Source organism: Lissotriton vulgaris, chromosome 12, assembly GCF_964263255.1.
Source record: "Lissotriton vulgaris chromosome 12, aLisVul1.2, whole genome shotgun sequence".
Classification (NCBI taxonomy): Eukaryota; Metazoa; Chordata; class Amphibia; order Caudata; family Salamandridae; genus Lissotriton; species Lissotriton vulgaris.
The window spans coordinates 20663810-20681435 of record NC_141700.1 but is presented as its reverse complement, the minus strand read 5'-3'; the positions used below and the strand labels follow the sequence as shown (position 1 = coordinate 20681435).

The 17626-nt window shown below is 57.0% G+C and overlaps 1 protein-coding gene across 1 annotated transcript in view; it reads right to left on the bottom strand.

The window, feature by feature from the left end:
* TLE2 (TLE family member 2, transcriptional corepressor) overlaps positions 1 to 17626 on the bottom strand; it is a 212982-nt gene that overhangs the window by 134610 nt on the left and 60746 nt on the right. Inside the window, exon 4 of the mRNA XM_086946549.1 lies at positions 5588 to 5632. Within this exon, the coding sequence (XP_086802675.1) occupies positions 5588 to 5632 (45 nt within the window). The remainder of the gene's footprint in view (positions 1 to 5587; positions 5633 to 17626) is intronic.

The following is a 17626-nucleotide window of genomic DNA, read 5'->3' as shown; positions in this document are numbered from 1 at the left end:
CATGGTAGGCAGCTGGCAGGGGAGGGGGTGGAGTGGGACCCATGGTAGGCAGCTGGCAGGGGATGGGGTGGAGTGCGACCCATGGTAGGCAGCTGGCAGGGGAGGGGTGGAGTGCGACCCATGGTAGGCAGCTGGCAGGGGAGGGGTGGAGTGGGACCCATGGTAGGCAGCTGGCAGGGGATGGGGTGGAGTGGGACCCATGGTAGGCAGCTGGCAGGGGAGGGGGTGGAGTGGGACCCATGGTAGGCAGCTGACAGGGGAGGGGGTGGAGTGGACCCATGGTAGGCAGCTGGCAGGGGAGGGGGTGGAGTGGGACCCATGGTAGGCAGCTGGCAGGGGAGGGGGTGGAGTGGGACCCATGGTAGGCAGCTGGCAGAGGAGGGGGTGGAGTGGGACCCATGGTAGGCAGCTGGCAGGGGATGGGGTGGAGTGGGACCCATGGTAGGCAGCTGGCAGGGCAGGGGGTGGAGTGGGATCGGGAAGAGCCTGCAGGGGCACCAGACCTCGGCAGGGCGTTAGGCCCCGCAGTGGGCACCATAGCTGCGCCCAGAGGCAGCTCCAAAGCGCTGGAGGGCCCTCACTGCAGGCAGCTCACGGGGCTCAGAGCGCGCACCTTGGCGTGCAAGACCCCGAGCCAGCAGCATAGCTGGCAGCTGGCACACTGCCAGCCCCCCTGGCACACAGCCCGGCGATGACAGCAGGGAGAAAGCTGGCGAGGACGAGAACGGAAAAGAAAGTGTAACTGGAACAACAGGGCCTGGCCGGGCATCAAAGAGATGCCCCCGTATGAACATTGAGTAACCCTTCAAGCCCCGGCGGGGAGTAAACCCACCGCATTCCCAGCCCTGGAAGGGGGCGGGGGGCAGCTGCTGTAACACACGCGCCCCTAGGGGATCCGACCCCCGCTGACTGCATCCCAAAGCGATCCAGGCGCGCATCCGAGGGCACTCTATAGTGAAACTAAAGCCTCGTCTGTCTCTGACACCTCTCCAAAGCCCCCTGCCAGCCGGGTGCCCGTCCCCGCCACCTCCCGCGAGCTTCTTCAAAGCCGTCGCAAGCTGGCAGGATGCTGGAGTGGCCAAGACCGGTGCCAGCCGCTGGCCGCGAACTCTGCCAGCCAAAGGCCAGGACCGGTGCCAGCCAATGGCCCGGCCGGGGGGAGATGCCCTTGTCTGCGCTCTCAGGTCATGCAAACACTGAATTATGCTGCAGTGCTTGTACAGCGCTTTCCTGTCCCTGACCAGGCCCAAAGCGCCTTCCCAATGGAGTAAGCTAGCGCCCAGATTGAAATACATCACACACAAAAACAAGCATTGACAAAGCCAATTCGTCTCAGCAATGCCCGAGCTATTGGTATGGTGAAAGCGGACTGCGAGATCCCTGGCCCTGGGGCCATGCCCCTGAACACAGCGGGTCTTTAATTGACCCAAAGAGGCATGGAAGGATCAGGGTGATTTTTGTTTCTGTTTTTTCCTCCTGCCCCTTTCCCCTAGGGCTGGTCTTTAACGGCTCAGCTATGGTTAGGGGGCACACCTGGAGCCATATTCGCATATTTCCATGCGATTTCTTCCCATTCGCGCGCGGAGGGATACTGGAATACCGCGGGTCCTTAAGGCACATTAAAGTCCCCCTTCCTCTATGTTATACCAACAGCAGACATGGAAACGGCAAACCAACGCGGGGTGCTGGTGCGCTTCGAGCACTTCTACATTTTGCTTCAATTTATTTGAATCATTAGATTCAGAGTCCGCAGTGAACGAACATGAGGACAGCAAACGAGACGAGATAAGAACAAGATCTGCAGGCCTGTCTACAGAGGAGTTTGGAGCGAGTACAAACACGAGCTCATGGTAGGTTCTCATTTTTGAGAAAAAAAATGGTTCCTGAAACGGATCCTAAAATGAAATCAGTGGAGGAATACTGGTCCATGATCTTGTTGAGGGCTAAACACAGGAAGTGGCGTAACAAACGCATGCCATGGACAAATGGGAGAAAGAACTTCAGAGCGATGATGGAGCCGGCAAATGGGAAGCTATGGGCGGGCTGAAGCCCACAAAGGATATAGAACAGGTCTCGAGGTTCGTCAGCAGAAATGCAGATGAACCCTGACACCACCCTAGGCGCACGCTTCAAAGGGGGGTCTATATCCGCCGGACATTTTGAAAGGGTGGATGGGCTCGATGAATCAAGCGGAGCGAACTTTGGTTTTCATTTTGTTTCTCAACTGTTGAGGAGGTCAGTGTGTAAATACAAATCTGCAGAGGACGCAATAGGGATGAAATAGATGGCACATGTACTCTCATGGAGGGCTGAATGGAAAAGAAACAAGCACTGGCGTTGCCAATAGGTCTCGCAGTAGGAAAGTTGGAGCTATTACAATTGCAAATAACAATGCCTTTTATTTTTGTTTTCATTTTAAAAACATAAAGGGCTTTGTCATTTACAAAACCAATAGCTCCAACTTTCCTACTGCAAACAGGTCTTGCCTTTAAGTTAAAGCCATTTGCTTTGCTAATGGTATTGTATTATAGCTATGTATTACTGAGTGTATGTATGTGATATGTTGTTATTTTATGTTGTCAGAATTGTATGTGTTACCTATGTGTTTTGATTTGCAGTGGCCTTTGGGACCTTATACGTGTTTAGCAATGCACTTTCCAGCATAAGTAACTAAATGAATACATACAAAAGATACGCAGGATCTGACCTTGTGTAATGTAATAGGTGCTTATGCAAAACACTCCAATGCGTTTAGCCACATTTGCTGTTGAGGACACTGCATAAATAAGAAACATGGCAAAAGAAAGATGCTGCAATAGAGGAACACATCCAAAGGGCAGCTTAGCATAAAGCCCCACTACTTCCAGACCACAAAATTAACAACAGACTGCGAAAGGGCGTAGACAGTGATAGACATATCGGGGGAAAAAATAGTCAAGGCTGGATGCTTGTTTAATGGGCATTGATAAGTGAAATCCTGCAGCCACAGATGTTTTTATTTTACTGCCCTTTTAGCCATTGTAAGATTACCTAAGCACGGGATGCAGAAACATCCTATCTTTAAAAGTTGAACTGTTGCATACAGCCATGCATTATAGATGTACAATCGAGAGTGCTGCTTGTTGCAACCTACACTTGGCTCTGGAGTCGCTACAATTTAGATTACTATAAATTCAGAGGCTCAACATAAAGGCAGTTACTTATAAAGTGGCAGTCAACGATCTCCCTTAAACCGGTTCAACAATCTTAATAACACTGAAGAGCCGATGATGGTAGGGCTTAGTTCTTATGTAGGTTTTAAAATAACTTGGTCTCTGTGGCTACAAAATACCAAACAAGATCAACCAAGAGGGTGAGAGGGTCGAAATCAAGTGGGGCATAGGGCTTTAGAAAACATACAACCCACAGTGTTTACAAATGACCACATTTTGCAGTGAGGCCCCTCATTTTGTGTAACTCACTGCACTTCCACATAATTACAGCATTACAACAAAGCCATTAAGTGAGCTAGTAATAATTTGGTGCACAAACCTGTACAAAAATTACACTTTCAATGTATCAGAAGGCACCCTGCTCATCTACTTAACTCTGGAAAATGTAACAATTAAGGGACCTCAACCCAAGATGATCCTGAATTAAATTGATAGGCCAAGCGATTGGCAACTGTTTTAGTTGCCCCTGTGCCAGACGTACACCCTTCGGTTATAAGCAGAACAGCGGCCTGCGTGCTGGGCTCGCTCTGGAACACAGGAGGAATTGTGACTGAATGAGCAACCTCTGACAATCTGCCTCAGTGTAAAAGGGGCTAAACTTGAAAACAAATGCAATTCAATGTTTCACTCATTGTGCTTAATTTCAGCTTTTGTAAAATAAAAGCCAGCATGAACCAGTCATCACATCGGCCGTGGACGATATACGCTACTAAAGAGGCAGTGCCGCTCAGTGGAGGCACTGGTGGTAACAGCCCGCTGGGGCATCTCTCCCCCGCCTCACTCGCCTGTTAAAGGCATGGGCTGAAGACGGAGCTCTGTGTGTTTAAGAGATCAAGTGAGTGACGGTAGAGGGAGGCTGAAAGAGATAGAGAGGGAGAGAAAAGAGCAGGAGAGAGAGAGAGGGAAGAGCTAAAATGAAAGAGAAGAGAGAGAAGGAAAGCGAGAATAAAAGAGAAGAAAAGCGAGAATGAAAGAGAAGAGCGAGAATGAAAGAGAAGAGCGAGAATGAAAGAGAAGAGCAAGAATAAAAAAGAGCGAGAATAAAAGTGAGAAGAGTGAGAATGAAAGAGAGGAGAGCAAGAGAGAGAACAGCAAGAGAGAGAGAACAGCAAGCGAGAGAGAGACAAAACGGCAAGACTGGAAGAGAGACTGAAAGAAGCGAGAAAGAGAGGAGGGAGCAAGACTTAAGGAGATGGATATTAAACAGAACCACGAGAGAGAGAGAGCAGGAAAGAGACACGCGCTTGTGCAACTAAGTCATTAAATAAATAAACAAGCACTGTCGAAGCGGACCACGCTTGTGCAACTAAGTAAATAAATAAACAAGGTGGCCCAAGCGGACCGCCCTCGTGCGAGCTGGCTCAATATCCTGTGACTCAAATGTGTCCCCTCCACGAGATGGATGCGTCCTTCTGTAAACCGATGAAATATCTTCCACCTACAACCATACTCAAGCAGACCGCCAGTACATGTACATACATGGGGCATGCAAAAGAAGACGAAAACAACAAGCATTGAATAAAAAAAAATTAATAAAAACAAGCGTTGGCAAAGCAGGCAAGTCTTCCGTGCTGAAAGTGAAACCAGCCCTTGGCATTGCTGTGGTGGGGGAGGGTGGGGGGGGCGGGGGAGAGGCAAGCAGGGAACAAGTTAAACGAGGTCTGGCAGGGAACAGATGGCCTGGGCGTGAAGCAGGGGCGGGGCAGCGCTGGGGAAGCCCGTGGAAGGGTGATTGATGACTTTGATGTGGGGAGGGAGGAGAGCCTTTTGCGAGCCTGCAGGAGAAATGCTGCCAATGCGCGTGCATGTTTAATCACGTGGGTCACGTGAACTGCATGAAAACCGCGGGGCTGAAAGCCCGTGGTTTGAAGAAGATTTTCGCCACTTGAATTCTCGCTCCGCTCGATGCGCTTGCGCACATCGATAGGTCGCGAGACCTAAAAAGTAGTTCCCTAAATAAGAGCAGTGGAATTATGCGCGCAGTCAGTCAAAAGGATTGTGAAGAGGCTGTACTCAAGGGGAGGAACAAACAGAGGAGGGCCACGGCAAACCATCGAATAAGAAGCAAGCCAATGAGTGACAAGAACCCCATCCAATTATAAGCAACAGGGAGCTGTACCTCCAGTGAGCTCACAAAGGGTCTTCTGCACCTAGACAGCTGGTGCGCTCTGGTAGGCTAGATGTAAAAGAGAGGAGAAGGACAAGGGGCGGCGCCCAGTGAACGGGATTCTAGAGAGTTAGAGCGGGGAAGGGAGTGGGGTGATAGGCTGTGGCAAGACTACGAGCAAAACAAGCATCTTCAATGAGATGGGGAAGAGCCGAAGACAGTGAGAGCGGGAGCGCCATGACACACCTTCTTCCCGCCCGCTACTCGCCTGTTTCTGCATCTCAACGTTGAGGCCATAAGACATCTCGTAGTACTGAAAAGAGAAGAAGACATGATTGAGGGGAATTCACCAACAGCAATAGACTCGCCGCAGCGATCACAAGATACTCCACAGTGAACTAGTTACACAGAGGCCACACTCCTGGTCACCGCAGGCCTCGAGTAGCACTGGTTTACACAGAGGCTGCACTCCAGGTCACCGCAGGCCTCGAGCAGCACTGGTTTACACAGAGGCTGCACTCCTGGTCACCGCAGGCCTCGAGTAGCACTGGTTTACACAGAGGCCACACTCCAGGTCAGCGCAGGCCTCGAGTAGCACTGGTTTACACAGAGGCCGCACTCCAGGTCACCGCAGGCCTCGAGCAGCACTGGTTTACACAGAGGCCGCACTCCAGGTCACCGCAGGCCTCGAGTAGCACTGGTTTACACAGAGGCTGCACTCCTGGTCACCGCAGGCCTCGAGTAGCACTGGTTTACACAGAGGCTGCACTCCAGGTCACCGCAGGCCTCGAGCAGCACTGGTTTACACAGAGGCTGCACTCCTGGTCACCGCAGGCCTCGAGTAGCACTGGTTTACACAGAGGCCGCACTCCAGGTCACTGCAGCCCTCGAGTAGCACTGGTTTACACAGAGGCTGCACTCCTGGTCAGCGCAGGCCTCGAGTAGCACTGGTTTACACAGAGGCCGCACTCCAGGTCAGCGCAGCCCCAGAGTAGCACTGGTTTACACAGAGGCCGCACTCCAGGTCAGCGCAGCCCCAGAGTAGCACTGGTTTACACAGAGGCCGCACTCCTAGTCACTGCAGCCCTCGAGTAGCACTGGTTTACACAGAGGCCGCACTCCTGGTCACCGAAGCCCCAGAGTAGCACTGGTTTACACAGAGGCTGCACTCCAGGTCAGTGCAGGCCTCGAGTAGCACTGGTTTACACAGAGGCCGCACTCTTGGTCACCGCAGGCCTCGAGTAGCACTGGTTTACACAGAGGCTGCACTCCTGGTCATCGCAGCCCTCGAGCAGCACTGGTTTACACAGAGGCCGCACTCCTGGTCACCGCAGCCCCAGAGTAGCACTGGTTTACACAGAGGCCGCACTCCAGGTCAGCGCAGCCCCAGAGTAGCACTGGTTTACACAGAGGCCGCACTCCTAGTCACTGCAGCCCTCGAGTAGCACTGGTTTACACAGAGGCTGCACTCCTGGTCAGCGCAGGCCTCGAGTAGCACAGGTTTACACAGAGGCCGCACTCCAGGTCAGCGCAGGCCTCGAGTAGCACTGGTTTACACAGAGGCTGCACTCCAGGTCACCGCAGGCCTCGAGTAGCACTGGTTTACACAGAGGCCGCACTCCTAGTCACTGCAGCCCTCGAGTAGCACTGGTTTACACAGAGGTCACACTCCTGGTCACCGCAGACCTCGAGTAGCACTGGTTTACACAGAGGCTGCACTCCTGGTCACCGCAGGCCTCGAGTAGCACTGGTTTACACAGAGGCCGCACTCCAGGTCAGCGCAGCCCCAGAGTAGCACTGGTTTACACAGAGGACACACTCCAGGTCAGTGCAGGCCTCGAGTAGCACTGGTTTACACAGAGGCCACACTCCTGGTCAGCGCAGGCCTGGAGTAGCACTGGTTTACACAGAGGCCGCACTCCTGGTCAGCGCAGACCTCGAGTAGCACTGGTTTACACAGAGGCCGCACTCCAGGTCACCGCAGGCCTCGAGTAGCACTGGTTTACACAGAGGCTGCACTCCTGGTCAGCGCAGGCCTCGAGTAGCACTGGTTTACACAGAGGCCGCACTCCTGGTCAGCGCAGGCCTCGAGTAGCACTGGTTTACACAGAGGCCGCACTCCTGGTCACCGCAGGCCTCGAGTAGCACTGGTTTACACAGAGGCCGCACTCCTGGTCACCGCAGGCCTCAAGTAGCACTGGTTTACACAGAGGCTGCACTCCTGGTCAGCGCAGGCCTCGAGTAGCACTGGTTTACACAGAGGCCGCACTCCTGGTCACCGCAGGCCTCGAGTAGCACTGGTTTACACAGAGGTCGCACTCCTGGTCAGCGCAGGCCTCGAGTAGCACTGGTTTACACAGAGGCCGCACTCCTGGTCATCGCAGCCCCAGAGTAGCACTGGTTTACACAGAGGCTGCACTCCTGGTCACCGCAGGCCTCGAGTAGCACTGGTTTACACAAAGGCTGCACTCCTGGTCATCTCAGCCCGCGAGTAGCACTGGTTTACACAGAGGTCGCACTCCTGGTCAGTGCAGGCCTCGAGTAGCACTGGTTTACACAGAGGTCGCACTCCTGGTCACCGCAGGCCTAGAGTAGCACTGGTTTACACAGAGGCTGCACTCCTGGTCACCGCAGGCCTCGAGTAGCACTGGTTTACACAGAGGCTGCACTCCTGGTCACCGCAGGCCTCAAGTAGCACTGGTTTACACAGAGGTCGCACTCCTGGTCACCGCAGCCCTCGAGTAGCACTGGTTTACACAGAGGCCGCACTCCAGGTCACCGCAGGCCTCGAGTAGCACTGGTTTACACAGAGGCTGCACTCCTGGTTACCGCAGGCCTCGAGTAGCACTGGTTTACACAGAGGCCGCACTCCTGGTCACCGCAGGCCTCGAGTAGCACTGGTTTACACAGAGGCTGCACTCCTGGTTACCGCAGGCCTCGAGTAGCACTGGTTTACACAGAGGCCGCACTCCTGGTCACCGCAGGCCTCGAGTAGCACTGGTTTACACGGAGGTCACACTCCTGGTCAGCGCAGGCCTCGAGTAGCACTGGTTTACACAGAGGTCGCACTCCTGGTCAGCGCAGGCCTCGAGTAGCACTGGTTTACACAGAGGCCGCACTCCTGGTCACCGCAGGCCTCGAGTAGCACTGGTTTACACAGAGGCCGCACTCCTGGTCACCGCAGGCCTCGAGTAGCACTGGTTTACACAGAGGTCGCACTCCTGGTCACCGCAGCCCTCGAGTAGCACAGGTTTACACAGAGGCCGCACTCCAGGTCACCGCAGGCCTCGAGTAGCACTGGTTTACACAGAGGCCGCACTCCTGGTCACCGCAGGCCTCGAGTAGCACTGGTTTACACAGAGGTCGCACTCCTGGTCACCGCAGCCCTCGAGTAGCACAGGTTTACACAGAGGCCGCACTCCAGGTCACCGCAGGCCTCGAGTAGCACTGGTTTACACAGAGGCCGCACTCCTGGTCACCGCAGGCCTAGAGTAGCACTGGTTTACACAGAGGTCGCACTCCTGGTCACCGCAGCCCTCGAGTAGCACTGGTTTACACAGAGGCTGCACTCCTGGTCACCGCAGGCCTCAAGTAGCACTGGTTTACACAGAGGTCGCACTCCTGGTCACCGCAGCCCTCGAGTAGCACTGGTTTACACAGAGGCCGCACTCCAGGTCACCGCAGGCCTCGAGTAGCACTGGTTTACACAGAGGCTGCACTCCTGGTTACCGCAGGCCTCGAGTAGCACTGGTTTACACAGAGGCCGCACTCCTGGTCACCGCAGGCCTCGAGTAGCACTGGTTTACACGGAGGTCACACTCCTGGTCAGCGCAGGCCTCGAGTAGCACTGGTTTACACAGAGGTCGCACTCCTGGTCAGCGCAGGCCTCGAGTAGCACTGGTTTACACAGAGGCCGCACTCCTGGTCACCGCAGGCCTCGAGTAGCACTGGTTTACACAGAGGCCGCACTCCTGGTCACCGCAGGCCTCGAGTAGCACTGGTTTACACAGAGGTCGCACTCCTGGTCACCGCAGCCCTCGAGTAGCACAGGTTTACACAGAGGCCGCACTCCAGGTCACCGCTGGCCTCGAGTAGCACTGGTTTACACAGAGGCCGCACTCCTGGTCACCGCAGGCCTCGAGTAGCACTGGTTTACACAGAGGTCACACTCCTGGTCACCGCAGGCCTCGAGTAGCACTGGTTTACACAGAGGCTGCACTCCAGGTCAGTGCAGGCCTCGAGTAGCACTGGTTTACACAGAGGCCGCACTCCAGGTCAGTGCAGGCCTCGAGTAGCACTGGTTTACACAGAGGCTGCACTCCTGGTCAGTGCAGGCCTCGAGTAGCACTGGTTTACACAGAGGCTGCACTCCTGGTCATCGCAGCCCCAGAGTAGCACTGGTTTACACAGAGGCCGCACTCCAGGTCAGCGCAGCCCCAGAGTAGCACTGGTTTACACAGAGGCCGCACTCCAGGTCAGCGCAGCCCCAGAGTAGCACTGGTTTACACAGAGGCCGCACTCCAGGTCAGCGCAGGCCTCGAGTAGCACTGGTTTACACAGAGGCCGCACTCCTGGTCACCGCAGGCCTAGAGTAGCACTGGTTTACACAGAGGCTGCACTCCTGGTCATCGCAGCCCCAGAGTAGCACTGGTTTACACAGTGGCTGCACTCCTGGTCACCGCAGGCCTCGAGTAGCACTGGTTTACACAAAGGCTGCACTCCTGGTCATCTCAGCCCGCGAGTAGCACTGGTTTACACAGAGGCCGCACTCCTGGTCACCGCAGACCTCGAGTAGCACTGGTTTACACAGAGGCCGCACTCCTGGTCACCGCAGACCTCGAGTAGCACTGGTTTACACAGAGGCTGCACTCCTGGTCACCGCAGGCCTCAAGTAGCACTGGTTTACACAGAGGCCGCACTCCTGGTCACCGAAGCCCCAGAGTAGCACTGGTTTACACAGAGGCTGCACTCCAGGTCAGTGCAGGCCTCGAGTAGCACTGGTTTACACAGAGGCTGCACTCCTGGTCACCGCAGGCCTCGAGTAGCACTGGTTTACACAGAGGCCGCACTCCTGGTCACCGTAGGCCTCGAGTAGCACTGGTTTACACAGAGGCCACACTCCAGGTCAGTGCAGGCCTCGAGTAGCACTGGTTTACACAGAGGCCGCACTCCTGGTCACCGCAGGCCTCGAGTAGCACTGGTTTACACAGAGGCTGCACTCCTGGTCACCGCAGCCCCCGAGTAGCACTGGTTTACACAGAGGCCGCACTCCTGGTCACCGCAGGCCTCGAGTAGCACTGGTTTACACAGAGGCTGCACTCCTGGTCACCGCAGGCCTCAAGTAGCACTGGTTTACACAGAGGCCGCACTCCAGGTCAGCGCAGGCCTCGAGTAGCACTGGTTTACACAGAGGCTGCACTCCAGGTCACCGCAGGCCTCGAGTAGCACTGGTTTACACAGAGGCCGCACTCCTGGTCACCGCAGACCTCGAGTAGCACTGGTTTACACAGAGGCTGCACTCCTGGTCAGTGCAGGCCTCGAGTAGCACTGGTTTACACAGAGGCTGCACTCCTGGTCACCGCAGGCCTCGAGTAGCACTGGTTTACACAGAGGCCGCACTCCTGGTCACCGCAGGCCTCGAGTAGCACTGGTTTACACAGAGGCTGCACTCCTGGTCACCGCAGGCCTCAAGTAGCACTGGTTTACACAGAGGCCACACTCCTGGTCAGCGCAGGCCTGGAGTAGCACTGGTTTACACAGAGGCCGCACTCCAGGTCAGCGCAGGCCTCGAGTAGCACTGGTTTACACAGAGGCTGCACTCCAGGTCACCGCAGGCCTCGAGTAGCACTGGTTTACACAGAGGCTGCACTCCTGGTCACCGCAGGCCTCGAGTAGCACTGGTTTACACAGAGGCCGCACTCCTGGTCACCGCAGGCCTCGAGTAGCACTGGTTTACACAGAGGTCGCACTCCTGGTCACCGCAGCCCTCGAGTAGCACAGGTTTACACAGAGGCCGCACTCCAGGTCACCGCTGGCCTCGAGTAGCACTGGTTTACACAGAGGCCGCACTCCTGGTCACCGCAGGCCTCGAGTAGCACTGGTTTACACAGAGGTCACACTCCTGGTCACCGCAGGCCTCGAGTAGCACTGGTTTACACAGAGGCTGCACTCCAGGTCAGTGCAGGCCTCGAGTAGCACTGGTTTACACAGAGGCCGCACTCCAGGTCAGTGCAGGCCTCGAGTAGCACTGGTTTACACAGAGGCTGCACTCCTGGTCAGTGCAGGCCTCGAGTAGCACTGGTTTACACAGAGGCTGCACTCCTGGTCATCGCAGCCCCAGAGTAGCACTGGTTTACACAGAGGCCGCACTCCAGGTCAGCGCAGCCCCAGAGTAGCACTGGTTTACACAGAGGCCGCACTCCAGGTCAGCGCAGCCCCAGAGTAGCACTGGTTTACACAGAGGCCGCACTCCAGGTCAGCGCAGGCCTCGAGTAGCACTGGTTTACACAGAGGCCGCACTCCTGGTCACCGCAGGCCTAGAGTAGCACTGGTTTACACAGAGGCTGCACTCCTGGTCATCGCAAGAGTAGCACTGGTTTACACAGTGGCTGCACTCCTGGTCACCGCAGGCCTCGAGTAGCACTGGTTTACACAAAGGCTGCACTCCTGGTCATCTCAGCCCGCGAGTAGCACTGGTTTACACAGAGGCCGCACTCCTGGTCACCGCAGACCTCGAGTAGCACTGGTTTACACAGAGGCCGCACTCCTGGTCACCGCAGACCTCGAGTAGCACTGGTTTACACAGAGGCTGCACTCCTGGTCACCGCAGGCCTCAAGTAGCACTGGTTTACACAGAGGCCGCACTCCTGGTCACCGAAGCCCCAGAGTAGCACTGGTTTACACAGAGGCTGCACTCCAGGTCAGTGCAGGCCTCGAGTAGCACTGGTTTACACAGAGGCTGCACTCCTGGTCACCGCAGGCCTCGAGTAGCACTGGTTTACACAGAGGCCGCACTCCTGGTCACCGTAGGCCTCGAGTAGCACTGGTTTACACAGAGGCCACACTCCAGGTCAGTGCAGGCCTCGAGTAGCACTGGTTTACACAGAGGCCGCACTCCTGGTCACCGCAGGCCTCGAGTAGCACTGGTTTACACAGAGGCTGCACTCCTGGTCACCGCAGCCCCCGAGTAGCACTGGTTTACACAGAGGCCGCACTCCTGGTCACCGCAGGCCTCGAGTAGCACTGGTTTACACAGAGGCTGCACTCCTGGTCACCGCAGGCCTCAAGTAGCACTGGTTTACACAGAGGCCGCACTCCAGGTCAGCGCAGGCCTCGAGTAGCACTGGTTTACACAGAGGCTGCACTCCAGGTCACCGCAGGCCTCGAGTAGCACTGGTTTACACAGAGGCCGCACTCCTGGTCACCGCAGACCTCGAGTAGCACTGGTTTACACAGAGGCTGCACTCCTGGTCAGTGCAGGCCTCGAGTAGCACTGGTTTACACAGAGGCTGCACTCCTGGTCACCGCAGGCCTCGAGTAGCACTGGTTTACACAGAGGCCGCACTCCTGGTCACCGCAGGCCTCGAGTAGCACTGGTTTACACAGAGGCTGCACTCCTGGTCACCGCAGGCCTCAAGTAGCACTGGTTTACACAGAGGCCACACTCCTGGTCAGCGCAGGCCTGGAGTAGCACTGGTTTACACAGAGGCCGCACTCCAGGTCAGCGCAGGCCTCGAGTAGCACTGGTTTACACAGAGGCTGCACTCCAGGTCACCGCAGGCCTCGAGTAGCACTGGTTTACACAGAGGCTGCACTCCTGGTCACCGCAGACCTCGAGTAGCACTGGTTTACACAGAGGCTGCACTCCTGGTCAGTGCAGGCCTCGAGTAGCACTGGTTTACACAGAGGCTGCACTCCTGGTCAGCGCAGGCCTCGAGTAGCACTGGTTTACACAGAGGCCGCACTCCTGGTCACCGCAGGCCTCGAGTAGCACTGGTTTACACAGAGGCTGCACTCCTGGTCACCGCAGGCCTCGAGTAGCACTGGTTTACACAGAGGCTGCACTCCTGGTCACCGCAGGCCTCGAGTAGCACTGGTTTACACAGAGGCTGCACTCCTGGTCACCGCAGGCCTCAAGTAGCACTGGTTTACACAGAGGCTGCACTCCAGGTCAGTGCAGGCCTCGAGTAGCACTGGTTTACACAGAGGCCGCACTCCTGGTCACCGCAGGCCTGGAGTAGCACTGGTTTACACAGAGGCCGCACTCCTGGTCACCACCGCCCGCGAGTAGCACTGGTTTACACAGAGGCCGCACTCCTGGTCACCACCGCCCGCGAGTAGCACAGGTTTACACAGAGGCCGCACTCCTGGTCACCGCAGGCCTGGAGTAGCACTGGTTTACACAGAGGCTGCACTCCTGGTCAGCGCAGGCCTCAAGTAGCACTGGTTTACACAGAGGCCGCACTCCTGGTCACCGCAGGCCTCGAGTAGCACTGGTTTACACAGAGGCCGCACTCCAGGTCAGCGCAGGCCTCGAGTAGCACTGGTTTACACAGAGGCCGCACTCCTGGTCACCGCAGGCCTGGAGTAGCACTGGTTTACACAGAGGCCGCACTCCTGGTCACCGCAGGCCTCGAGTAGCACTGGTTTACACAGAGGCCGCACTCCAGGTCAGCGCAGGCCTCGAGTAGCACTGGTTTACACAGAGGCCACACTCCTGGTCAGCGCAGGCCTGGAGTAGCACTGGTTTACACAGAGGACACACTCCTGGTCAGCGCAGGCCTCAAGTAGCACTGGTTTACACAGAGGCCGCACTCCAGGTCAGCGCAGGCCTCGAGTAGCACTGGTTTACACAGAGGCCACACTCCTGGTCAGCGCAGGCCTGGAGTAGCACTGGTTTACACAGAGGACACACTCCTGGTCAGCGCAGGCCTCAAGTAGCACTGGTTTACACAGAGGCCACACTCCAGGTCAGTGCAGGCCTCGAGTAGCACTGGTTTACACAGAGGTCGCACTCCTGGTCACCGCAGGCCTCAAGTAGCACTGGTTTACACAGAGGCCGCACTCCTGGTCACCGTAGGCCTCGAGTAGCACTGGTTTACACAGAGGCTGCACTCCAGGTCAGTGCAGGCCTCGAGTAGCACTGGTTTACACAGAGGCTGCACTCCTGGTTACCGCAGGCCTCGAGTAGCACTGGTTTACACAGAGGCCGCACTCCTGGTCACCGCAGGCCTCGAGTAGCCCTGGTTTACACGGAGGTCACACTCCTGGTCAGCGCAGGCCTCGAGTAGCACTGGTTTACACAGAGGTCGCACTCCTGGTCAGCGCAGGCCTCGAGTAGCACTGGTTTACACAGAGGCCGCACTCCTGGTCACCGCAGGCCTCGAGTAGCACTGGTTTACACAGAGGCCGCACTCCTGGTCACCGCAGGCCTCGAGTAGCACTGGTTTACACAGAGGTCGCACTCCTGGTCACCGCAGCCCTCGAGTAGCACAGGTTTACACAGAGGCCGCACTCCAGGTCACCGCAGGCCTCGAGTAGCACTGGTTTACACAGAGGCCGCACTCCTGGTCACCGCAGGCCTCGAGTAGCACTGGTTTACACAGAGGTCGCACTCCTGGTCACCGCAGCCCTCGAGTAGCACAGGTTTACACAGAGGCCGCACTCCAGGTCACCGCAGGCCTCGAGTAGCACTGGTTTACACAGAGGCCGCACTCCTGGTCACCGCAGGCCTCGAGTAGCACTGGTTTACACAGAGGTCGCACTCCTGGTCACCGCAGCCCTCGAGTAGCACTGGTTTACACAGAGGCTGCACTCCTGGTCACCGCAGGCCTCGAGTAGCACTGGTTTACACAGAGGTCGCACTCCTGGTCACCGCAGCCCTCGAGTAGCACAGGTTTACACAGAGGTCGCACTCCTGGTCACCGCAGCCCTCGAGTAGCACAGGTTTACACAGAGGCCGCACTCCTGGTCACCGCAGGCCTCGAGTAGCACTGGTTTACACAGAGGCCGCACTCCTGGTCACCGCAGGCCTCGAGTAGCACTGATTTACACAGAGGCTGCACTCCAGGTCAGTGCAGGCCTCGAGTAGCACTGGTTTACACAGAGGCTGCACTCCAGGTCAGTGCAGGCCTCGAGTAGCACTGGTTTACACAGAGGCTGCACTCCTGGTCATCGCAGCCCTCGAGTAGCACTGGTTTACACAGAGGCTGCACTCCTGGTCACCGCAGGCCTCGAGTAGCACTGGTTTACACAGAGGCTGCACTCCTGGTCACCGCAGCCCTCGAGTAGCACTGGTTTACACAGAGGCTGCACTCCTGGTCACCGCAGGCCTGGAGTAGCACTGGTTTACACAGAGGCCGCACTCCTGGTCACCGCAGGCCTCGAGTAGCACTGGTTTACACAGAGGCTGCACTCCTGGTCACCGCAGCCCTCGAGTAGCACTGGTTTACACAGAGGCTGCACTCCTGGTCACCGCAGGCCTGGAGTAGCACTGGTTTACACAGAGGCTGCACTCCTGGTCACCGCAGGCCTGGAGTAGCACTGGTTTACACAGAGGCCGCACTCCTGGTCACCACCGCCCGCGAGTAGCACTGGTTTACACAGAGGCCGCACTCCTGGTCACCACCGCCCGCGAGTAGCACAGGTTTACACAGAGGCCGCACTCCTGGTCACCGCAGGCCTGGAGTAGCACTGGTTTACACAGAGGCTGCACTCCTGGTCAGCGCAGGCCTCAAGTAGCACTGGTTTACACAGAGGCCGCACTCCTGGTCACCGCAGGCCTCGAGTAGCACTGGTTTACACAGAGGCCGCACTCCAGGTCAGCGCAGGCCTCGAGTAGCACTGGTTTACACAGAGGCCACACTCCTGGTCAGCGCAGGCCTGGAGTAGCACTGGTTTACACAGAGGACACACTCCTGGTCAGCGCAGGCCTCAAGTAGCACTGGTTTACACAGAGGCCGCACTCCAGGTCAGCGCAGGCCTCGAGTAGCACTGGTTTACACAGAGGCCACACTCCTGGTCAGCGCAGGCCTGGAGTAGCACTGGTTTACACAGAGGCCGCACTCCTGGTCAGCGCAGGCCTCAAGTAGCACTGGTTTACACAGAGGCCGCACTCCAGGTCAGCGCAGGCCTCGAGTAGCACTGGTTTACACAGAGGCCACACTCCTGGTTAGCGCAGGCCTCGAGTAGCACTGGTTTACACAGAGGCCGCACTCCTGGTCAGCGCAGGCCTCAAGTAGCACTGGTTTACACAGAGGTCGCACTCCTGGTCAGCGCAGGCCTCGAGTAGCACTGGTTTACACAGAGGTCACACTCCTGGTCACCGCAGGCCTCAAGTAGCACTGGTTTACACAGAGGCCGCACTCCAGGTCAGCGCAGGCCTCGAGTAGCACTGGTTTACACAGAGGCCACACTCCTGGTCAGCGCAGGCCTGGAGTAGCACTGGTTTACACAGAGGCCGCACTCCTGGTCAGCGCAGGCCTCAAGTAGCACTGGTTTACACAGAGGCCGCACTCCAGGTCAGCGCAGGCCTCGAGTAGCACTGGTTTACACAGAGGCCACACTCCTGGTTAGCGCAGGCCTCGAGTAGCACTGGTTTACACAGAGGCCGCACTCCTGGTCAGCGCAGGCCTCAAGTAGCACTGGTTTACACAGAGGCCGCACTCCTGGTCACCGCAGGCCTCGAGTAGCACTGGTTTACACAGAGGCTGCAGTCCAGGTCAGCGCAGGCCTCGAGTAGCACTGGTTTACACAGAGGTCGCACTCCTGGTCAGCGCAGGCCTCGAGTAGCACTGGTTTACACAGAGGCCGCACTCCAGGTCAGCGCAGGCCTCGAGTAGCACTGGTTTACACAGAGGCCGCACTCCTGGTCACCGCAGACCTCGAGTAGCACTGGTTTACACAGAGGCCGCACTCCTGGTCAGCGCAGGCCTCGAGTAGCACTGGTTTACACAGAGGCCGCACTCCTGGTCACCACAGACCTCGAGTAGCGCTGGTTTACACAGAGGCCGCACTCCAGGTCACCGCAGGCCTCGAGTAGCACTGGTTTACACAGAGGCTGCACTCCAGGTCACCGCAGGCCTCGAGTAGCACTGGTTTACACAGAGGCCGCACTCCTGGTCACCGCAGGCCTCGAGTAGCACTGGTTTACACAGAGGCCGCACTCCAGGTCAGCGCAGGCCTCGAGTAGCACTGGTTTACACAGAGGCTGCACTCCAGGTCAGTGCAGGCCTCGAGTAGCACTGGTTTACACAGAGGCCGCACTCCTGGTCATCGCAGCCCTCGAGCAGCACTGGTTTAAACAGAG